This window comes from Rattus norvegicus, chromosome 8 (genome assembly GCF_036323735.1).
Source record: "Rattus norvegicus strain BN/NHsdMcwi chromosome 8, GRCr8, whole genome shotgun sequence".
Lineage (NCBI taxonomy): Eukaryota > Metazoa > Chordata > Mammalia > Rodentia > Muridae > Rattus > Rattus norvegicus.
Window position 1 is genome coordinate 32,224,001 of NC_086026.1, and position 24,761 is coordinate 32,248,761.

The 24,761-nt window shown below is 45.2% G+C and overlaps 1 protein-coding gene across 3 annotated transcripts in view; it reads left to right on the plus strand.

Annotated features, from left to right (window-relative positions):
* Positions 1-9,833: 9,833 nt before the first annotated feature.
* Eepd1 (endonuclease/exonuclease/phosphatase family domain containing 1) overlaps positions 9,834-24,761 on the plus strand; it is a 106,315-nt gene continuing 91,387 nt past the window's right edge. For 2 of the 3 annotated variants that reach the window (XR_010053959.1, XM_006242727.5), the window contains exon 1: positions 9,834-10,872. Coding sequence is in view for 2 of the 3 variants with exons in the window: in XM_006242727.5 (XP_006242789.1) it covers positions 9,995-10,872 (878 nt within the window). In the remaining variant the exon portion in view is untranslated. The remainder of the gene's footprint in view (positions 10,873-24,761) is intronic. The other variant, NM_001014088.3, reaches the window with a different exon arrangement.

The window sequence follows — 24,761 nt, forward strand, 5'->3', positions numbered from 1 at the left end:
TCTCTATTAGCATTTGAGAGTCTGTAGGATTGCATGACACATTGCAAATAGACAGACTCTAAATAGGGATTAATCTCACAATATTTTAAATGTAATGATCCAGTATAGAAATGTTTTGATTAATTTTGCTTGAAACCTTTATTTCCTTTGTTAGGGTCTGGGAATCATGGCACAACTCATTCAAGCCTATCTCAGTCAGATATATTGAATGCCACACCCCAAGACTGATTGATCAGGGCCGTACGTAGGTCCAACTGTGAAGCTGGCTGTGACACTGAGTTAAGATTCTATAGGGCTTTTAAGCCTTAACTCCACAAATGTTTGTGCCAAGTCATTCCACCAATGAGAGTTTATGAGTTGGCATTTCCTTAGAAACATGTCTTTGTTGTACACTTATCTTGCTCCCATTGGTTGGGATATTCAGCTGAGGCAGGGGACTTGCCTTGCCTAACATTCATGTTTTGTCAACCAGGACGTCAGTTACCCATGTACATGTTGTACCTGTCTCTTTCTGCCAAGCAGAATGTCAGTTCCCAGTTCTTGGGAACTTAAATTTTTCTCAACCACTACTCAAAGTAGAAGTCTTATTCCAAATAGCTTCTCATATCGATGCAGATGTTTCTCTTATGTTGGAGTCCATCCTAGGAGCGGCTTATAAGAGTAAAAACCATAGAAGCTTATACATTGCAGGAAGTGCTGCCTGGAAGCTGATTTCGGTTCAAGTTTATTGTGCCTAACTATACAAAGCAGATCTAACTGATTCCTATTGTGATTGGTTTCCAAGAACAGCAAAGCAGAGAACACGACAGAAGATGTAATCAACTCTTAGGCATGAGAAAGTTTCCTAGTAACAGTAGCAACAACATATGAAAAGTTTCCTTATAATATTAGAAAGAGCACAAAATGGCAGGCAAGACAGGTAACTGTTACCTAGGCCTTAACACCTTAATGTCAAAGCCAGATGAAGACATCACAAAAGAGCAAACAATAAATCAATCCCACCCACGAGTATAGATGTAAAAATCCTCAACAGAATATTAAAAGCCAAATGTAGCAATGGATAGAAAGAATTATTTGTGATGACCCAGTGGGATTTATCCCAGGTATGTAAGGTTGTTTCAAGATAAAGCCAATGAATGTCTTTTGTGACGTTATCAAACCAAAGGAGGAATTAAAAAAAAAAACCCACCACAAAACCCCAAAGAAAAACAAATTAATGAACAACAACAACAAGAACAACAACACACCACATGATTACATCAATGTGTAGAGTAAAAATATCTAATAAAAATTTAATATCTATTCACGATATAAATTTATCAAAGTGGGAACACAGGGCAGCTTCTTCGAATTGTCAAAGACATCTACAAAGAGCCTACAGGTAATATCACACTTACTATTGAGAAAACAGAAGTTTCCTGATAAGAAACAAGGCAAGACAATCTTCACCGTGTGGTGCTGGATATCCAGCCAATGCAAAATAACAAGGAAAGGAAATAGTGAGTGTATAGACTGGGAAGAAAGAAGACAGATTTTGTTCCTAAAACCATGATTACGTATGCAGTAAGTCTAAGATAGCTGACACACAATATGTACTGTTGCATATAAACAGTTATAGCAGGATTTCCAGATAAAAGGTTAATGTATAAAACTCAGTTATGTTCCCTCGTGTCAGCAATGCATATAGGGAAACTGAAACAGAAACTTTAATTTGTAGGAATACATCGAATAAGGCATTTGTAATATCCATGCCGGACAGTGTATACAGTGCTGATACGGTGCAAAGGTTCTGGGCCATAAGCTTGTTCAGCAGGTTAAGGCACTTTTCTTCAGGCCTGATACCTGTGATTTGGGCCCCATATGGTGGAAGAACTGACTCCCACAAATTGTCCTCTGATTTCCACATGTGCGCTGTGGCATGCACCCTCCCTCCCACACTAAGGAAACAAATGCACAAAAAATAAATTGTGGAAAGGATCCCGTGATCACTGATAGGAAGACTTAACACTGTCGAGTTCTTTCAAATTCGACTTTACAGACTCAATACAATCCCAGTCAAGTTCTTAGCATATTTATTCTTAGATGCTATAAACAAATAAAATAAAAACCAAAAAACTACCGCCCCGAACCAAAACACATCCACAACAAAAACAGATCCTAAGGTGTTTACATAGAGACAAAATACACAGTAACCATCTTAACACTGAAGGGGCATCACAACTTTTTGCTGAGATTACCTGAATTTGGAACTTGGTAAAATGCCAGAGTAATCAAGGCAGTGTCTTCAGAATACGGTACACTTACTTGCCTACCACTTTCTTGCATGAAGTGAATGAAGGGTCTAATTCCCAGCGACAACAAATGTACTAATAATTTCTCTGAGAACTCAGGCATAGATTCGCACGAATATGGTCAACAGATTCTTATTTTTACACTAGGTCTTGTTATGTATTTTAAGTCATAATCCTCCTGCCTCACCACAAAATTGCCAAACACATCATAGATATGAATATCAAACATGAAACTCAATAGAATCTCTATAATATAATACAGAAGGAGAAATCTAAAGGATTCGGGGATTGGTAATGACCTTTTAGGCACAATCTCTGAAAGAAACACGTGATAAATTGGAGTTGTTTAAGATTAAAAAACAAAAACGAAAACTCTACAAAAAGTACTAACAAGAGAATAGGAAGACAAGGCACAGATTGGAAAGAAACTATTTGCAAAAGACATGTCTGATAAAGAACAATTATGTGAAATAAACAAAATACCTTATAACAGAGAAGGAAAGTGTAAAACTTGATTTAAAAAATTTTTAAGGGCCTGGGAAGGTTGATCAGCTAGTAAAGTGCTTGCTGTACCAGCCTGGGGGGGTCTTAGTTTCATCCCTGGGACCCCCTAGAAAAGCACACTGTCATGTACTTGTAATTTCAGAGCTGAGGAAGCAGGGGCAGGCAGACCAGACAGCCTAACTGAATCTGGGACCCTCAGGTCCCAGTAAGAGACAATGTTAGCAAAACGTAGAGTGGACACTGAGGTTGACCTCTGGCTTCCATGGGTGTCAGAATTTAAAAAAGCAAGGTCAACCAAAAATGAGATACAAATGACCGTGTCATACAAAATGGTCCACATCCCATTTCCTGGCAAGCTATAAATTAAAACCACGGTAAGATGCTACTAGATACTCACTAGAACAGCCGAACCCAAGTTCTCGTTGTCTCCCTAAAACAACAGGAATGCTCACTTACTGCCGGTGGAAATATCAAACAGACACTTTGGAAAGTAGTTTGTAAATGCTCATGAAGCTGGAGATGTCCTTAAAGTGTGATGTAGCAATTACACTGGTTTCTGTATTCTTTGTGTGGGGAGTGTTCAGTCAGCCTTAGCCATCAGGAGTGCCTTTCAGAGCAAGTCAAGAGGGATCTATGGATGACATGCCCTGGAGAAGGAAGTAAAGCATCACATATAGTCACTTACATAGTCACAGTAAAGAAACTGGGAATACTGAACTAATGGTGTCCAAAGTTTATAGATGGAGAAGACTCAGGCCTTGTATTAGAAATAGAAAGGGGTGCTGCCTACTCATCTGCTCTTAGACTCCAAGAGATCTGAGTTGAATGGGGCTGCCCTCCCTTTGAAGGACCCACCTGACACAAATTCCACCATTATCTGTGCTTCCTCCAGACCTTGCATCTCTGGTAACCCCAAGCAGGTGCGTTTCAGTGTGCCTGTCCTTCCCATGTCAATTCCTTCTTGACAGGTGTTAAAACAAGAACAAGAGGAAGAGGAAGGGGGAGAGGAAGGGGAAGTAGAAGAGGAGGAAGAGGAGGAAGAGGAGGAGGAAGAGGAGGAGGAGGAGGAGGAAGAGGAGGAGGAGGAGGAAGAGGAGGAGGAGGAAGAAGAAGAAGAAGAAGAAGAAGAAGAAGAAGAACAAGAACAAGAACAAGAACAAGAACAAGAACAACAACAACAACAACAACAGCAGCAGCAGCCGCAGCAGCAGCAGCAGCAACAACAACAACACAGGAACATGGAAAACCAGAGCCTGAGCCAACACTTAAGGCAGAAGGCCAGTAGGACATATAAAATATCTGCCTGTCCTTCACTGAACCTAGAGACAAAGATGACCCACCATGGACCAGGCATTATGACCTCTTCACAACCACAGAATAACATCAGTGGTAGAAACACAGATGACTCCATTCCCTAAAGACGGATCTTCCCTGCATTCTGGGTAGCTGGGCTCAGGTGAAGGATCAGAGACTATGACACTCGTGGTGACTCCAGCCTCTCCCTCTGGCCACAGCCAGGACCACAGGGGACCACTAAGAGGTGTTCATCATCCCCTGAGAAGAATTAGTTAGCTATGAAGGAGGTATGAAAATGGATGTAGATCAGGGATGGGAAGTCTTGAGTATTGAACAGTGAGGCCATGGGGAACCAAAACACCAGGGGAAAGGTCAAGCAGTCACTTCATATATACCAAAAGCAGAAAGAACTGAGCAAAAGTGAGCCCAAGACAGTACAGACAACAGGTGGGAGACGGGTGCTCACAGCTGTCATGGAGAAAGCAGGGAGCCCATGCTCCTGTACATACCTGGCTCACCTGGGGAGGTGGGAACTGCACAGCTGGCCAGAGCTTAGCTCAGCCACCTTTGGTTGAGAGGACACCTAGCTCCTCCATGACAAGTATTTTCTCAAACTACATGTTCAGCTGCGAAGAGCTGCCCAGGGGCAGGGAGAGGCTGTCTGGCCTGGGACCTTCATACACTGCATTCTGTTTCCCTCCTTCCATCGAATCCTCTCTGTATTGTGTTCTATGTCTGTGTCCTGTAGGAAATTCAGAACTCACAGGGTGAACAAATCCATGGTTCTCATCTCAGAGCTGGCACATTATTCTTACAGGTACAGCTGTCACTGAACCTTCATGGGTCACTCTTCATGGGGAAGACCCTCAGCTCTTGACAATCATCTTGTGAGCAAACTGAAAAGCAATGAGATGTATCCCTAAAGGAAACTAATACCTGGAGAGAACGGGGATAGGTGTGTGTGTGTGTGTGTGTGTGTGTGTGTGTGTGTGTGTGTGACAGAGAGGGGGAAGAGGAGGAGGGGAAAGGGAGGGGAAGGGGGATAGGGAGGGAGAGGGAGAGGGAGAGAGAGACAGAGACAAAGACAGAGGCAGAAAGAGAGACAGAGCAGGGCTGCATTGGGAGCTATGCCATTGTCTCTTCTTGTTGGGAAACAAGACCAGGGCCACAGACTGTGGTAAGCATGCTGTGAGGGGCTACTGTGATGTGCACTGCCTTTTGACCTCTGTCCCCTCTCATAACTTATTATGGGTGCTGGGCACTGCCGGGTGGCCTCTCTGCCCTTGGTTCTCTACTGGGCTCTTCCTATGGGCACATCTGCTGCGGCTGGACTGGGCGAAGGCTCCATAAACCTCACTTGCACAGCCAGGCCTGGAAGTGAGTGGGCTGGGCTGCTTTTTCTCCTCCATGTGGCCTCTCCTTGAGATGAGCTAGGCACCTCCAGTGCAGCTGCTGGGTTCCACCATATGGGGAGAGGGGTGTAGTGAGGACTCTGGGAGGCTGGCTCACTGGGAGAACAGGCACAGTCTCCTCAGGTTGGGCTGTGACAGAGAGGTCAGAGATGTGGGGCCTTTGCTGCTACTTGAAGTTCACCCTGAATTCCAGGACCAGGTGTGAAGGACACAGGAACTTCTGTTGACATGGTCCTGCTGTGTATCAGTGGTCACTCTGCCACCCCATAGCATGACTTGCAGTAGAGCAGACCTGATATAGAATATTCCAGAGCTCCGAGGATGTCTGGACTTTCATTAGTTCAAACACAGGGAGCATTGTAGTACAAGGAACAGATGTGCTGTCCAAGTCACACGAATAAGAGTGATTCCTTTGATATAATGCTCTTCAGAACACCGTCTCTCTTGACCATTGCAGAAGGCTGGTATCAGGTGCCTGTCAGTAGCCAGCTTGAACATTATTGATCTGGGAAGTGGGGTTTACTTTTGCTTTGAAGGGACTGAGAGTTTGTGGGTTGAGGCATCATTTCCTAATTATCTTTCAAGTCTCGGGCTAACTGTCACTTCCCAGGGATGTCGCTTAGACTAATTGTTTGATAGCCAAGTCCATTTTCTCTCCTATTTAACCTGTAGAAGTCTCCCTAATTTCTCACCTATATCTCTGATACCCAAGGACTCTGGGGAATCGAAGGGATCAGAATTTGGCTCATTACGGTCTAAGAGTGCCTGCACCACGCTATTGAACCTGGAGATTGACAAATGTTTGGCTCCTTAACTTCCACCACTTTTCTCCTGGTCACTGTTTTTATCTTTGGAACTGCTGAGTAAAAGTGAAAGGCCACTGACCTAGACCTCTCTGATTAGGCCTTAAATGAAAGCTGTGTTTTAAGGGGCAAAGTCCACTACATGTGGCATTTGGTTGGAACCATACAACCTCTGACATCTTTGTGTAACTCAGTGGTCACCTAGAATTCTAACATCCCTGGAGAATCGAGAAAGTTCATTAAAACCTTTGTTCCTTGCATAGTAAGCCCTTTTACCAATGTCTCCATGCCTGTGGTGATTCTGGATCGTCCCGGATGCTGCTAGGCTATCTCCCAGTCTGGCTTTCTATGTGTTTAGAACTTTCTGAGCAGTGCATACGTCTCTTCTTGTAGCTGTTGACTTAGCTTCTCATCCCCTTTCACCCCTGTCAATGATCAGCCTTCAGTCAATTCTGGCTTAGCCCGCTCTACCTCGATTTCTTCTTTTCTTTTAAGCTAAAAAAGCGTTTCTTTTGGAATATCTTCTGATGATTTGCCTAGCCTATTGAAGTATAATTTAGCTGCACTAAACTGTACGTTTAAAACATACCATTTCCTTGCTTTTGACATATTCAGCCAGCACATCCCAACCACCCGCCATGAAGATACTCTGTGCTCTTTTTATTCTGTTCCTCCCTCCCTCCCTGCATTCATTCCCACACAAGCACTGGCACACTGCACGTGGACAGCTTCTATGTTTTAGCTTGTCTACGAATCCCTCAGCGTGTTTTCTTTCTGCCGGCCTTCTTTCATGCAACCGACTGCTTTCCATTTTTCCTTTCTGCTGTTGCTTTTGTTCAGTAGTTTCCCGTCATCACTCAACAACATTGCACACGTTTTTCTTTTCCCTTTTTTGTACCACTTGTTTTCCATTGCTATACTCAAATGCCTAGAGCTTGTGGAGAAGAGGCTCATTTGGCACATGGTCCTGGAGTCATCAGGGAATAATGTTCACGTGCTGTCCACTTTGGCAAGACCTCATGGCACATGGTATCACAGTGGCAGGAGGAGGGATGCCATCAGGAGACTGGGAGCCAGGGCATGAGGAAGAGCCAGGGTTTGTTTTTCTTGTTTTGTTTTTGGTACCAACTCTTTGCAGTGACTGACTCAGGATCTTCCAAACATCTCTTACTCTCTTCAACAGGAGGCACCTCTGTGGCCTCCCATGAAGCTCCATTTCCCAACACGATCACCTTCCTGAGGGCCAAACTCTAATACAGGAACCACTGGGGGACAAATTCACCCCAAACCCGGACTGAAGTTCCTGAGGTTGCCCATCTTTGACTACAGTAAGTCTAGGCACACACATGTGGAGGGGTTTGGCTCTGTGCTTCTCTTGCTCTTCCGGTCATTACCTGTAAGTGCAATGTCTGAGTGGTGCAGCAAGTGTATTTTTAACTTTCAAGGGAACTGTCAAGGTAGTCTGCAAAGTGGTCGTATCAACTTCTGATCCTACAAGTGATCGGTGGAAGTTTCATTTGTCTGTATCCCCAGCAGCTTGATCATCAGTCACTGGAATGATGTGTGCCTTCCACCTTAGTCAACGTGTACATGGTGCACTCTGTCCATCTACCTGTTCCTGTTGCCATCGTATTTTTCCTCTCTACATTCTTTTTTCCCCCTCTCCCCACTTTGGCAGTCTTCTCAAGTGAGAATGGCTTGAGTGGAAATAAAGCTGACAGATCGAAAGTTAGCTGAAGACATGGAGGGAGTCGGGCCAGCCTGTGTCATACTTAGTGAGGATGCATGCCTGCTCCAGGTAAGGTGGATTCCATAACGATTCCCGGTGAATCAGGACCCCTTTTTTTCTTTAAGTTCATCAGACTGGGGTGTCTTTCACTTGTACTAGTGAGGTTCCTTAGATCCCTAGCATTTCACCAAGCCTGGGTTGTCACCCACTTCACCTGTGAATGCTTTCTGTTGGTATTCAAATCAGAAGCCTTGTTCAGATCTGTTCTTTCAGAGGTCACTGACAGCTCTGGGTCAAAGTATCTAAAGGCTCACCCTGTCACTGCTACCCTGCAGGGTTTGTTTAGCCAAATACTCCTGCTTCAGGTATCCATTGTAATGCATCAGGCTCTTTAATCTTTAACTAAATTATCATCATTTCACAATGTGATCCAAAAACTGTTTTGGAAAGCTGCCTGCACTTCCCAGTATTGTTTCCTTCCGTTTTTTTTTTTTTTTTTTTTTTTTTTTTTTTTTTTTTTTGCGATTAGATTTAATACTTAACAGAAACATGCCCTTATTTTCTCAGAGAGCTAAATTTGCAAAGGGCAGCAGATGTACAACCTTTGTGAACACCCAGGAGGCAAGTCCTCTTCCAGTGACACATGGTTCCCAGACATTAGTGGAGCACGAAGGTCTCTCTGAGTAGGAGGAAAGACCTAAAAAGTAGCGAGAGAATTGAGCTAGATCCATTTTATCCCCGGTCTGAGAATTTCAGGAGCTCTGGATATGCAGGACAAGCCTACTTCACAGAGAAGACCCCCGCTTGCCTTAGGTAGCCCTAAACAGCTTCACCTAACAAAAGGAGCTTGGTAGGAGCTCAGGTTCAGAAAAACAGCCCGGCTCACAGTGAGCCATTCCTACTGCCCGCCCAGTCCCCAAGTCCCGCCCTCGACCCCGCCCCACGAGGCCCACCAATGGTCCCGCCCCAAGGCACTCCTGTCCCGCCCCTACGTGCGGCGGGGAGGCGGGAGGAGGAGTTTGCGCGGAGGAGGCGTGGCTGTGCGGGCGGAGGCACGGGCGGGCGCCGCGACCCTACTTCAGCTGTGACACCCACGGCGAAAGGCGGTGGTGGCGCGCGGCGCGCGGCTCGGGACGCGCTCCGCCGTCTCTCGCACCCGAGTTAGGCGCCGGGTTTTGCCTGGATCGACGCAGCTGCGACGCCGCTAGTCCTGGTGCAGCATCGGGGGCCGAATTTCGCCGCTGCTACTGTCGTTTAGGAGCAATCCTGCCTGCCCCGGGAAAGCTGCACTGAAGAGTTTCCCTGGGAGAAAGAGCCGGGACGCGCGCGTAGAGCCACCGGGGACCGAGAGCGGACCCAGCAGAGCGGCGGAGAGGTGGGACGCGGGGATCGGAGATCCGGGGGGTGGGTCCCTAAATCCTTGTTCAGTGTCTGCGGCCACAGGCTCAGCCGAGTTACCAAGTTACAGTGCTTTGAGCGCAGTAGGGGCTTCTTCTTGCCTGTCTGCAGGAGCCCCGTTGTGTGTGTGTGTGTGTGTGTGTGTGTGTGTGTGTGTGTGTGTGTGTGTGTGTATGGGGGGGGCGTCCGAAGTGAGGAGGTGGCCCCAGCGGGGATATCTCTGTTCCCCTTTTGGATCCAGTGTGATAAATAACCCGAGGAAACCCCACAAAGGTCAGCCTTTCTGGGTCTATGTTTTTAGAAGTTGACCTGACCCCCCTACGCGTTATGAACTTCCAACACTGCGAGAGTGCAAAGGGTTGATTGATTAATTTCAATCAATTTCCATGTCAATTTCTAGGGGGCCAAGCAAAAGGTAATTTTGAACACTAGTCATGGAAGATTTGATGTTCGTCTGCAGCAACTTCCTCGACCCATAAGTCCTGCAACCTCCTGTTCTTTTGTGCCTGTAAAGGCTCCCGGGTTCCTTCTCTATCCAGAATTGTTTTGTGGTGGTTGGCCATGGGGAGCACCCTGGGCTGCCATCGCTCTATCCCCAGAGACCCATCAGACCTGTCACATAGCCGCAAGTTCAGCGCTGCCTGCAACTTCAGCAACATCCTGGTGAATCAGGAGCGACTAAATATCAACACTGCCACTGAGGAGGAACTGATGACCCTGCCTGGGGTGACACGTGCAGTGGCCCGAAGCATCGTGGAGTACCGAGAATATATCGGCGGCTTCAAGAAGGTGGAAGATCTAGCACTTGTCAGTGGTGTAGGGGCCACTAAACTAGAACAGGTCAAGTTTGAGATCTGTGTGAGCAGCAAGGGTAACTCAGCACAGCACTCTCCCAGTTCCCTGAGGCGGGATCTGCTGGCTGAGCAGCAGCCCCATCACCTGGCCACCACTGTGCCCCTCACTCCACGAGTCAATATCAACACAGCCACCCTTGCTCAGCTCATGAGTGTCCGGGGCCTCAGTGAGAAGATGGCCGTCAGCATCGTGGACTACCGCCGCGAACATGGCCCTTTCCGAAGTGTTGAGGACTTGGTGAGGATGGATGGAATCAATGCAGCCTTCCTGGACAGAATACGACACCAGGTGTTCGCAGAGAGGTCCAGGCCCCCATCTACCCACACCAATGGGGGTCTTACCTTCACTGCCAAGCCTCATCCCAGTCCCACGTCTCTGAGCCTGCAGAGTGAGGACTTGGACCTGCCACCAGGGGGGCCCACGCAGATTATCTCTATGAGGCCCTCGGTGGAGGCCTTTGGAGGTATGAGGGATGGGCGACCTGTGTTTAGGTTGGCCACGTGGAACTTACAGGGCTGCTCTGTGGAGAAGGCCAATAACCCAGGGGTCCGAGAGGTGGTGTGCATGACGCTTCTGGAAAACAGGTGAGGGCTGCAACCGCGAAGGGTGCTGTGAGTGAGGATACAAATGAGTGGATCCTTTGTGGCAAGGGAGAGGAAAGAGTGCTTAACCCATGTTCCTGAGGTTCTAGAGCTGAATGCTGAGTGATAGTCCCCTGCTATGCAGAGGCTATGTACGGTGGGTTCTGCTTTGGAGAAGGACTTTGGCTTATGGAACTTCACAGACTTTTAACTGCCTCAGGGACTGAGGCATATAGTCTTGCATATAAGAAAAACGAGGGTTTTTTTTTTTTTTTGTTGTTGTTGGTTTTTTTTTTTGTTTGTTTGTTTTTTTTTTTTTTTTTGTCTTTCTTCAGAGTCATGCTTTCTCTGTAGCTTTGACTGTCCTAGAACCAGGCTGGCTTTGAACTCAGGGATTCAAGGGATCCACCTGCCCCTGCCTCCTGAGTGCTGGGGTTAAAGGCATGCACTACCACTGTCCTGATAAAATCCTGAGATTTTTTTTTAAGGTTACGTTAGTGGGAGGGAAAGTCATGTTTTCCCATCAAATACGCCTATTTGTGTGGACAAAAAAAAAAAATTTTGCAAACTTACGCACTGTATTTGCCAGGGAGCTGTGAACAAAGCACGGAACACTGCTTTTCCTTGCTGAACCTGAACTTGGCTTTTAGCATGCTCCTCCTCCTGTCCCAGAGCTAGAAAAGGCCAGTTTGGGTGTGGATACTGGGCGGATGGTTCCTTCTGAACTAAAGGAGAAAAGCCTGGCAGGTCCGGCCAGTGGGAGAGGATGCTTCTAATCGTCACAGAATTACCGTCTGTAGGAACTAACTCCCCACACGGTAGAATAATACATGGTGGCAAGAACTCCTGCTATTTGTAACAGTGTACAGTGTCATTAGCTTTCTCACTGTGTCAGAAATTCTCAGACCCTGATCTGCAGGGATCTGGGGCGCAGTCAGTGCTGGTACTTTTTTGCTTGCCCTCCTTTGAGGAGGCCGATCTGCTTGGCGAGGTGGTTTCTTGGTGTCTGGAAGTGAAAAGTGAGCTCTCAGTGCGGAATCAGTGAACTGAGGCAGGTCATGGACAGATTAGTGAGGAGGAAAGCAGGTCACAACATTTTCTTGGCACCGTCCCATGGCACATTCTTATCTCCGAGGGGAGAGAGAGAGGGTTGCAGGATGGATCAGGAACCAGAAGATCACTGGGTGCTCTACTCCCTGCTACATTGTACTTACTGTCTGTCTGTCACCCCAACTCAGTCATTCTGCAAACTAACCCTGTTCACAGCCCTGGGAGACTCACATCAGGACCGGCTTGATAATGATGCTCCTTCACAGCTGCTGGGGGACAGCGGCCAGCAGCATGATTGCCTGATTTCCAGCAGGGGTTTTCTTAAGACCCAGTGTAGTAAAGAGATGGGCGAATCTGGATCTCAAGTCTCTCAGTAGGGTGGACAGCAGGGGCAGTCCTTCTCCATTCACTTCATCAGTGTGGCTCTGGACCAGTACCACCAGACACTGCCTAAGAAGCTCTGGGTGCCAGCCAGGGTTCAGTCTACGTGTTTCTGGTGTGCTCTAGAGCTGAGAGGCGTGGTGCTGGTATTGGCATTCCTGGTGTGACTTTGTGTTGAGTTTTTCCGTTACTTTGCCCCCTCCTTTGACTGTTCTGGCCATCCCTGAATTTATTTGTTCCTATACCATTCAGTCTGGCCAGGAATTAAGGGCCTTAATACTTTCTAAGATATACGAATGAAGAGAGGGGAAGGTGGGAGGGTTGAGACTGGATATGGAGCCGGTTGTTCCCAGCTACTCAGAAGCTTCTCAGGCAGCTGGCCTGGCTCTGAATCAACGATGGAGCCACAAGGGGCTGTCTAGAGAGGAGCAGTAACAATTCTTGTTCAGTGTGGAGTTTGTCCTGTTTTGTTCTTGGAAGACTATTGGAGTTGTGTCCCTGATGGGTGAACTTCAGGCAAGTTCACCCAAACCCAGTGAAGTGTAGAGAGGGCGCTGGCAGTAAGCAGTGGGAAGGTGCCCTCTACCTCCATTAGGTTGTCACACTAGGCCACATATATGTCCCATGAGTCGGTGACTCCTTTGGTCTGATCACAATTCAGTCACTCTTCTGAGGAATCCTAGCACATGGTTAGTGTCTGGTAAAACCCAAGTAATAGGCTTAAGGCTTGATCCGTGCAAAGCTGGGGTGGGAACGTTTGTGGTCGTCCTGGGGCACCAGAAGCTGTCACTGAGTCCTTGAGGACAGGTGGCAGTGTCCATGCTCCGAGAGCTGTGTGTGTGTGCGCTCATAGTGATTCACAGAAGTTTCCCAACATCTCGGGGGTTCTCTTTGTTAACAGCAGGAAGCAGATCTAGTGTGAGCAAGTGTGGCTGCTTGCAGCTTCCCGAGTGGTTCTTATTTTCCTACTGTAGATGTCCAGGGGAAGAGAGCTGGAGCTCAGGGCGTGCCTTTGCGTTTTCTGACAGCTTCCACATCCTTTCGTTCTTCCCCAGTCACTCTAAAGTCGGGAATGTTTGCTTTTGTTAGAGATTCTCCATCTTTAGATGAGGAAAGAAGCGAAAGGAGTTAAACCTCTCTCCTCTGAAACAGCTCATTTGTGACTCCCGGGACAAGGACTGAGACCAGCTGACTTTATTTATACTATGCTCCTGGCAAGCATGCTGTTTGTTTAGGCATAGCACCTGTGCACTGCTGTACCAAACCACGCTATACCAAACCAAAGGTATTTGCCAACTCCCATGTCAGTCACAGGCATTAAATCCATTATTAAGGCATTATAAAGCAAACCCTGGGCAGTTTTGTAGGAGGGAGTGGCTGTCTCGTAGCTTCCTTTCTGTGAGTTTTGCTCATCCAGTATGTGCGTTTTCTTAGAGGAAAGGTACCCCTGTATGGGAATTAAAGTCTTTATTGCTCTCATATGCTGCTGACTTGATAGGTGGAGACATTTTGCATGTGAACTCTAAGGTAGGACCTCTTGGAGCTAGATAATTATAGTCACCAGGAACCTTCAGGGACACTGACGGTTTCATCAGATTCATTTGCCAAACCTTGGTCTGGGGCAATGTTCTTCCTTCTTCAGTATTTATGGGGCAGGAACGAAAGAGGCATGCTTCTGCTGAATATCCTGGGCAAAATTCTGGACAGTATGAGCGATGACCCTCCGGTGTTTGTTTATTGCTGAGTAAGCATTCTCTCTTCTAGCGTCCCTTTGGTTTCTGACGATAAATGCAGGGAGAGCTGATCGAGAATCTCCAAAAGAAATAAAGAGATCCCACATCCCGGCTGCCTGTTTTCCTCATATTCTGTATCTGAAGGAAACTCCGGTGTCAAAGTAGTTAGCTTTTTAGAGGTTTTAATTGTATTTCTTTCTGAGTCTTCATTGGCAAATCACGTGTCGATTATTAATGCCTGGCAACGTGTATAGTTCTGAAAAGAAAAAAAAAAAAGACTCCACCAACAGATTTTAGTCTGACAGACTTGATTAGTGGGATCAACATAGATAGAGTTCATCTTGTCATTCCATTCATCCATTGAAAAATATGTATTGAATGTACACTTCCTGTGCACAAGTATAAACACAGCTCAGGGATCAGCTTGGATCACCTCCACGACAGAATTAACTAAATGTCAGTCAGTTTGTGTGGCTCAGCACGGAAACGGTTTGGTTAACCCAGTTTTTTTTTTTTTCCCCTAACTCACAGAAACTCATTTGTATTTTGTCCATATGAATAATCGGCTCATGTTGGGGAATTAAAGAGTAGGTAGATGAACCAAATATAATATCCAGGGGAGGAAAAAAAATCACTCCGCAATCCTCTTAAAGTAGACGTGGTAACATCTCTTTTGATAGCTGTGGAAACAGAGGCTCAGAGGCTTGAGATAACACCCCATTGGCCTTCAGAAGTAAAGATGCTAGAACCAGGATTTGAATCTCTTCATTTGTCTGATTTCAAAGCCAGGACTTGGTATGGATTTTACCAAGTTCAGTATGTCCTTCCATGTCCTGTTTCTGAACCTCACTGGCTCACTGTCTTGGGTTAAGCGTCAGGGCCTTGTAAGAAGGGTGGTTTCACCCAAATCCCTGAAACTGTCTTAGCCTCAGAAGGCCCCCATGCCTTTCCTGTTTTTGTTCCTCCAAAGGCTGGGGTGGTAGCCAGAGTGTGGAGCAAACTCAGAGGACGTCAAGGCCTCTCTGTTTGGCCCTAACTGTGAGTTTGAGACCTTGGGCTCCACTCCAAGGTGGAGTTCCGGTTTGCAGAGCCAAGGAATTCTGGGTCATTTCCAGATAGAAAGGTGGTCGGCACGAAGACTGTTGTGGCTTTGTAAGAGAAGGAGGGGGTGAGTAAAGAGAGGTCTTAGTGCGGGCATCCCTCAGAAAGGAAAGGGGCTATGTTTGTTTTTCAAAGAAGGTGAGTTTCTTTGGGGTCTAATGTCAAGGTCCTGTGGAGGTTTGATACTGTTGATTTTTTTCCGGGTGATTAAACATTCAATCAGGCATTTCTTCTTCTCCCTCTGGGTAGCAGGCTGTTTTAGGCAATGCTGCTGCTTTGATGGAACTTCCCTTCTGGATAGGGAGATAAGCATGTCCTCACACAGGTACCTAATTACAGGTGGGTGCAAGAGTAAGGAGAGATGAGGCAAAGAGATGCTTGTTTAGATAAACGGAGGTCATAGAAGGTCTCCTCCGGGCGCTGGTGGATGGCAACGAGCCAGGCATGGGAAATCTGGGGATAGAGGTAGACGCTGGTGAGATGAATTCCTGCTGAGTTGTTGTGACTGCTGTGGCCTGAATGGATTGTGTTTTAGGAGTTGTAAAGAGGCTATTCTTGCTTGAGGTGTAGTGAGTGACTGGAGATGAAGTGGGTGGAAATGAAGGACCTACTTAGAGATAAGAATGAAGGTAGTTGTCTGTGTCAGGGATGATGGTGACTTGTTTGAAACTTCAAAATTCCTAGAAGACAGGCACAGAGGCATTTCAGAAATTTTGAGGACAACTGGCATGCTTCTGCTCTGTGTGAACATGCACACAACTCTCTGACCTCATCGCTCCTCCCTGTGCATGCTGTATTCTGGACGAGGAGTAGGGTTGTGGGTACCCATAGCTATATAGCCTGTTCTCTGCCCCAGAGTGGCGTCTGACAGGGCCCTGTACTCTATTAGCACCAATGACACGTAGAACAGTCATGCTTAGGGATCGTAGGTAACTTTTCATAGGAAGATAATTTACCTTAGTTTGTTTCCTTGTTTTTTTTTTTTTTTTTTTTTTTTTTTATTAACTTGAGTATTTCTTATATACATTTCGAGTGTTATTCCCTTTCCCGGTTTCCGGGCAAACATCCCCCTCCCCCCTCCCCTTCCTTATGGGTGTTCCCCTCCCAACCCTCCCACCATTGCCGCCCTCCCCCCATAGACTAGTTCACTGGGGGTTCAGTCTTAGCAGGACCCAGGGCTTCCCCTTCCACTGGTGCTCTTACTAGTATATTCATTGCTACCTATGGGGTCAGAGTCCAGGGTCAGTCCATGTATAGTCTTTAGGTAGTGGCTTAGTCCCTGGAAGCTCTGGTTGCTTGGCATTGTTGTACTTTTGGGGTCTCGAGCCCCTTCAAGCTCTTCCAGTTCTTTCTCTGATTCCTTCAGTAGGGGACCTATTCTCAGTTCAGTGGTTTGCTGCTGGCATTCGCCTCTGTATTTGCTGTATTCTGGCTGTGTCTCTCAGGAGCGATCTACATCCGGCTCCTGTCGGTCTGCACTTCTTTGCTTCATCCATCTAGTCCAATTGGGTGGCTGTATATGTATGGGCCAAATGTGGGACAGGCTCTGAATGGGTGTTCCTTCAGTCTCTGTTTTAATCTTTGCCTCTCCCTTCCCTGCCAAGGGTATTCTTTTTCCTCATTTAAAGAAGGAGTGAAGCATTCACAATTTGATCATCCGTCTTGAGTTTCGTTTGTTCTAGCGATCTAGGGTAATTCATGCGTTTGGGCTAATAGCCACTTATCAATGAGTGCATACCATGTATGTCTTTCTGTGATTGGGTTAGTTCACTCAGGATGATATTTTCCAGTTCCAACCATTTGCCTACGAATTTCATAAACTCGTTGTTTTTGATAGCTGAGTAATATTCCATTGTGTAGATGTACCACATTTTCTGTATCCATTCCTCTGTTGAAGGGCATCTCGGTTCTTTCCATTTTCTGGCTATTATAAATAAGGCTGCGATGAACATAGTGGAGCACGTGTCTCTTTTATATGTTGAGGCATCTTTTGGGTATATGCCCAAGAGAGGTATAGCTGGATCCTCAGGCAGTTCAATGTCCAATTTTCTGAGGAACCTCCAGACTGATTTCCAGAATGGTTTTACCAGTCTGCAATCCCACCAACAATGGAGGAGTGTTCCTCTTTCTCCACATCCTCGCCAGCATCTGCTGTCACCTGAGTTTTTGATCTTAGCCAATCGCACTGGTGTGAGGTGAAATCTCAGGGTTGTTTTGATTTGCATTTCCCTTATGACTAAAGATGTTGAACATTTCTTTAGGTGTTTCTCAGCCATTCGGCATTCCTCAGCTGTGAATTCTTTGTTTAGCTCTGAACCCCATTTTTTAATAGGGTTATTTGTTTCCCTGCGGTCTAACTTCTTGAGTTCTTTGTATATTTTGGATATAAGGCCTCTATCTGTTGTAGAATTGGTAAAGATCTTTTCCCAATCTGTTGGTTGCCGTTTTGTCCTAACCACAGTGTCCTTTGCCTTACAGAAGCTTTGCAGTTTTATGAGATCCCATTTGTCAATTCTTGATCTTAGAGCGTAAGCCATTGGTGTTTTGTTCAGGAAATTTTTTCCAGTGCCCATGTGTTCCAGATGCTTCCCTAGTTTTTCTTCTATTAGTTTGAGTGTGTCTGGTTTGATGTGGAGGTCCTTGATCCACTTGGACTTAAGCTTTGTACAGGGTGATAAGCATGGATCGATCTGCATTCTTCTACATGTTGCCCTCCAGTTGAACCAGCACCATTTGCTGAAAATGCTATCTTTTTTCCAATGGATGGTTTTGGCTCCTTTGTCAAAAATCAAGTGACCATAGGTGTGTGGGTTCATTTCTGGGTCTTCAATTCTATTCCATTGGTCTATCTGTCTGTCTCTGTACCAATACCATGCAGTTTTTATCACTATTGCTCTGTAATACTGCTTGAGTTCAGGGATAGTGATTCCCCCTGAAGTCCTTTTATTGTTGAGGATAGCTTTAGCTATCCTGGGTTTTTTGTTATTCCAGATGAATTTGCAAATTGTTCTGTCTAACTCTTTGAAGAATTGGATTGGTATTTTGATGGGGATTGCATTGAATCTGTAGATCGCTTTTGGTAAAATGGCCATTTTTACTATATTAATCCTGCCAATCCATGAGCATGGGAGATCTTTCCATCTTCTGAGGTCTTCTTCAATTTCTTTCTTCAGTGTCTTGAAGTTCTTATTGTACAGATCTTTTACTTGCTTGGTTAAAGTCACACCGAGGTACTTTATATTATTTGGGTCTATTATGAAGGGTGTCGTTTCCCTAATTTCTTTCTCGGCTTGTTTCTCTTTTGTATAGAGGAAGGCAACTGATTTATTTGAGTTAATTTTATACCCAGCCACTTTGCTGAAGTTGTTTATCAGCTTTAGTAGTTCTCTGGTGGAACTTTTGGGATCACTTAAATATACTATCATATCATCTGCAAATAGTGATATTTTGACCTCTTCTTTTCCGATCTGTATCCCTTTGATCTCCTTTTGTTGTCTGATTGCTCTGGCTAGAACTTCAAGAACTATATTGAATAAGTAGGGAGAGAGTGGGCAGCCTTGTCTAGTCCCTGATTTTAGTGGGATTGCTTCAAGTTTCTCTCCATTTAGTTTAATGTTAGCAACTGGTTTGCTGTATATGGCTTTTACTATGTTTAAGTATGGGCCTTGAATTCCTATTCTTTCCAGGACTTTTATCATGAAGGGGTGTTGAATTTTGTCAAATGCTTTCTCAGCATCTAATGAAATGATCATGTGGTTCTGTTCTTTCAGTTTGTTTATATAATGGATCACGTTGATGGTTTTCCGTATATTAAACCATCCCTGCATGCCTGGGATGAAGCCTACTTGATCATGGTGGATGATTGTTTTGATGTGCTCTTGAATTCGGTTTGCCAGAATTTTATTGAGTATTTTTGCGTCGATATTCATAAGGGAAATTGGTCTGAAGTTCTCTTTCTTTGTTGTGTCTTTGTGTGGTTTAGGTATAAGAGTAATTGTAGCTTCGTAGAAGGAATTTGGTAGGGCTCCATCTGTTTCAATTTTGTGGAATAGTTTGGATAATATTGGTATGAGGTCTTCTATGAAGGTTTGATAGAATTCTGCACTAAACCCATCTGGACCTGGGCTCTTTTTGGTTGGGAGACCTTTAATGACTGCTTCTATTTCCTTAGGAGTTATGGGGTTGTTTAACTGGATTATCTGTTCCTGATTTAACTTTGATACCTGGTATCTGTCTAGGAAATTGTCCATTTCCTGAAGATTTTCAAACTTTGTTGAATATAGGTTTTTATAGTAAGATCTGATGATTTTTTGAATTTCCTCTGAATCTGTAGTTATGTCTCCCTTTTCATTTCTGATTTTGTTAATTTGGACGCACTCTCTGTGTCCTCTCGTTAGTCTGGCTAAGGGTTTATCTATCTTGTTGATTTTCTCAAAGAACCAACTTTTGGTCCTGTTGATTCTTTCTATGGTCCTTTTTGTTTCTACTTGGTTGATTTCAGCTCTGAGTTTGATTATTTCCTGCCTTCTACTCCTCCTGGGTGTATTTGCTTCTTTTTGTTCTAGAGCTTTTAGGTGTGCTGTCAAGCTGCTGACATATGCTCTTTCCTGTTTCTTTCTGCAGGCACTCAGCGCTATGAGTTTTCCTCTTAGCACAGCTTTCATTGTGTCCCATAAGTTTGAGTATGTTGTATCTTCATTTTCATTAAATTCTAAAAAGTTTTTAATTTCTTTCTTTATTTCTTCCTTGACCAGGTTATCATTGAGTAGAGCATTGTTCAATTTCCACGTATATGTGGGCATTCTTCCCTTATTGTTATTGAAGACCAGTTTTAGGCCGTGGTGGTCCGATAGCACGCATGGGATTATTTCTATCTTTCTGTACCTGTTGAGGCCCGTTTTTTGACCAATTATATGGTCAATTTTGGAGAAAGTACCATGAGGAGCTGAGAAGAAGGTATATCCTTTTGCTTTAGGATAGAATGTTCTATAAATATCCGTTAAGTCCATTTGGCTCATGACTTCTCTTAGTCTGTCTACATCACTGTTTAATTTCTGTTTCCATGATCTGTCCATTGATGAGAGTGGGGTGTTGAAATCTCCCACTATTATTGTGTGAGGTGCAATGTGTGTTTTGAGCTTTAGTAAGGTTTCTTTTACGTATGTAGGTGCCCTTGTATTTGGGGCATAGATATTTAGGATTGAGAGTTCATCTTGGTGGATTTTTCCTTTGATGAATATGAAGTGTCCTTCCTTATCTTTTTTGATGACTTTTAGTTGGAAATTGATTTTATTTGATATTAGAATGGCTACTCCAGCTTGCTTCTTCTGACCATTTGCTTGGAAAGTTGTTTTCCAGCCTTTCACTCTGAGGTAGTGTCTGTCTTTGTCTCTGAGGTGTGTTTCCTGTAGGCAGCAGAATGCAGGGTCCTCGTTGCGTATCCAGTTTGTTAATCTATGTCTTTTTATTGGGGAGTTGAGGCCATTGATATTGAGAGATATTAAGGAATAGTGATTATTGTTTCCCTTTATATTCATATTTGGATGTGAGGTTATGTTTGTGTGCTTTCATTCTCTTTGTTTTGTTGCCAAGACGATTAGTTTCTTGCTTCTTCTAGGGTATAGCTTGCCTCCTTATGTTGGGCTTTACCATTTATTATCCTTTGTAGTGCTGGATTTGTAGAAAGATATTGTGTAAATTTGGTTTTGTCATGGAATATCTTGGTTTCTCCATCAATGTTAATTGAGAGTTTTGCTGGATACAGTAACCTGGGCTGGCATTTGTGTTCTCTTAGGGTCTGTATGACATCAGTCCAGGATCTTCTGGCCTTCATAGTTTCTGGCGAGAAGTCTGGTGTGATTCTGATAGGTCTCCCTTTATATGTTACTTGACCTTTTTCCCTTACTGCTTTTAATATTCTTTCTTTATTTTGTGCGTTTGGTGTTTTGACAATTATGTGACGGGAGGTGTTTCTTTTCTGGTCCAATCTATTTGGAGTTCTGTAGGCTTCTTGTATGCCTATGGGTATCTCTTTTTTTAGGTTAGGGAAGTTTTCTTCTATGATTTTGTTGAAAATATTTACTGGTCCTTTGAGCTGGGAGTCTTCACTCTCTTCTATACCTATTATCCTTAGGTTTGATCTTCTCATTGAGTCCTGGATTTCCTGTATGTTTTGGACCAGTAGCTTTTTCCGCTTTACATTATCTTTGACAGTTGAGTCAATGATTTCTATGGAATCTTCTGCTCCTGAGATTCTCTCTTCCATCTCTTGTATTCTGTTGGTGAAGCTTATATCTACAGCTCCTTGTCTCTTCTTTTGGTTTTCTATATCCAGGGTTGTTTCCATGTGTTCTTTCTTGATTGCTTCTATTTCCATTTTTAATTCCTTCATCTGTTTGATTGTGTTTTCCTGGAATTCTTTCAGGGATTTTTGCCATTCCTCTCTGTAGGCTTCTACTTGTTTATTAATGATTTCCTGTGTTTCCCTAAGTGTGTTCATGTCTTTCTTGAAGTCCTCCAGCATCATGATCAGATATGATTTTGAAACTAGATCTTGCTTTTCTGGTGTGTTTGGATATTCCATGTTTGTTTTGGTGGGAGAATTGGGCTCCGATGATGGCATGCAGTCTTGGTTTCTGTTGCTTGGGTTCCTGCGCTTGCCTCTCGCCATCAGATTATCTCTAGTGTTACTTTGTTCTGCTATTTCTGACAGTGGGTAGACTGACCTATAAGCCTGTGTGTCAGGAGTGCTGTAGACCTGCTTTCCTCTCTTTCAGTCAGTTATGGGGACAGTGTGTTCTGCTTTCGGGCGTGTAGTTTTTCCTCTCTACAGGTCTTCAGCTGTTCCTGTGGGCCTGTGTCTTGAGTTCACCAGGCAGCTTTCTTGCAGCAGAAAATTTGGTCTTACCTGTGGTCCCGAGGCTCAGGTTCGCTCGTGGGGTGCTGTCCAGGGGCTCTCTGCAGTGGCAGCAACCAGGAAGACCTGTGCCGCCCCTTCCGGGAGCTTCAGTGCACCAGGGTTCCAGATGGTCTTTGGTGTTTTCCTCTGGCGTCCGAGATGTGTGTGCAGGGAGCAGTCTCTTCTGGTTTCCCAGGCTTGTCTGCCTCTCTGAAGGTTTAGCTCTCCCTCCCACGGGATTTGGGTGCAGAGAACTGTTTATCCGGTCTGTTTCTTTCAGGATCCGGTGGTGTCTCAGGCGCAGAAGTCCTGCCGCTCCTGGGCCCTCCCCCACAGGAGCCCAGAGGCCTTATACAGTTTCCTCTTGGGCCAGGGATGTGGGCAGGGGTGAGCAGTGTTGGTGGTCTCTTCCGCTCTGCAGCCTCAGGAGTGCCCACCTGACCAGGCGGTTGGGTCTCTCTCTCACCGGGTCTGGGAGCAGAGAGCTGCCAGTTTGTTTCCTTGTTGACTGAGCACCTGCTCTGCTTCTTCCCCGATGAGGTCAGTGGTTTAGCGACCTGCCCTGTGTTGAGGAAACGGACAGTCTTGAGTGGAGATAGGAATCTGACAGGTAGTTAGCTACCAAGGCGAAGTGCAGTGTGAGGGAGGAAGTGAGTATTGCTGAGAGGCAGAGAACACAGTGACTTGGTACCAGTCTGCTTGGTTCCACAGGGTATGTGGAAACCTCAGCCTAAGGGGAGAGTGAGGAACAACCTTGGGAACAAGTTCACTGGGAGGGAGGATGTCATTTGACAGAGAGCAATGTGGCAATAGTTGGGGCTATGAGTTAGTAGCTCCTCCATGATAAAAATGGAGGGCCAAACTGGACCGTCTACTCCGGCTTCAAATGTATCATACTTAGAAACACAGGTTTCTTCTCTAGAAATTACAAATAATTAACATGAGAACAACTGCCTTTATCTTTGACCTTGCACAGTGGCACACCTTTAATCCCAGCAGAGGATCTATAGGTAGGTGAACCACTTTGAGCTCAAGACCAGCCTGGTTTACATTAGCAAGTACCAGGAGAGCCAGACCTACATAGAGAGACAAACAAACAAACAAACACAAAAAACAAATGTCTTAGCCCATAATTCCTTAATAATATTTGCTATAGTAGCAAATAAAATGATGTATTTTACTAAAATACCATTTGCTCATCACTGATACCTGGTCTGCTATAGAGGAAGCAAGGTGGGATCCCATCTTGGTAATCCTTCCCATCAGAGCATTAAGGAGATGCTACAGAAATTTGGGGTGAAAGCCTCCTGGCCTTACTCCATGTGACTGCACACAGACCTTATTCTGGGTCACAGAATTGTAGTGTTGTAATTGAGAGCTGCTACACACGCAGATCTTGGTGGCTAGGAGTCTTTGGAGGGTATCTGGGAGTGAACATGTCAATAAAAGAAGTCTGGAGTCCTTCCGAAGTCCCATATAGAGAAACACGGTGTGTTTCTTTTTTCTGGCCATAGTACTCTAACTGATGTTGATTTGTGCTTATTCCCGAACAGCCCTTGTTTCTTGAAGATTCTATTTTGGGCAAACCATTACCTGATTAAGCTGTTAGGCCTGGCCTTTGATTGAGAGGGCTGCTGTAAGGTCCTGAAATGGAGCGCTTTACCAGGGGAATGCTGTCCTGCCTGCCTGTGTCTTCTACATTCTGCTCTTGTAGGGATCTTTGAGCTTCTTTGCTGATTGAACTCTGGAGTACATTAGTACTTTCTCAATTCAGGCTAAAAGCATGGAATCTAAGGGGTGGGGGGTTAAGGTAGATTGTGTTTTTTTTTTAAATATTGATTTAATAACTGGTTCAAAGAAAACCTCTCCTAGAGCTTCTTGAGCAAATTCAGTCTGATTTGCATTTTAAAAACCCCCTTTAAAGAAATTGTTTGTTTGTTTTTTTTTAAATAAAATAACCAGCTTCATCATGGGTGGTGTCCTGCGTGGGTAGCGTGCAAGTTAACAGTCACTGCCCGCCATTATTCTTTTGTCTTCCCACTGCTGTCTCCGTGTCTCTCCCCAGACAGTCCCTTTCTCCAGGGCCACATCTCTAACAGCAATCTGGAGTCCACATTTGAGAGGAAACATGACATGTTGGTCTTCGTGAGTTGGCTTATGTCTTTTGACCCAATGGTCTCCAGTTCTATCCGTATTTTTTTCCTGCAAATGACACAATTGTTATTTTACGTTGAAGAAAAAGTAAGACAGTGGTCTGTGGTCTGAAAGTCCCCTCCCGTGATTGGCTTTGCGGGTCTGAAACTGTGGACTCCGTTTCCTCTTTTCATTTCTCAGAAGGAGCCTTCACAGCTGCCAGTCCTGGTGTCCCCCGCCCCCGCCCCCCCACCATTTGTTCGGTTAACACTGTGGTCTCCAATCTTAAGCTGTAAAATCTCGCTCTAAGCAGCAAACTCTTCCGTGCCTGTCTCCCCACAGGGCCTGGAGCTCTTATGTCTGTCTCTTTGGTAGCAGTATGTATGCTGAGAACAAAAACTCATAAGTAACACTGGACTGGCTGGGGCTGGGGCGTGAGCCCAGCCTGTATCACCTGTGGCTGTCATCTTTGTCTCTGTCTAATGAATGGCAAAGGGATGGCCCGGGGAAGCCTAGACCTCTGCCACGGTCACATGGCTTTTAAGTCATGGGGTCTGAATTGCAGTCGCAGCAGTTAGTGTCTAAGTTTCATTGGT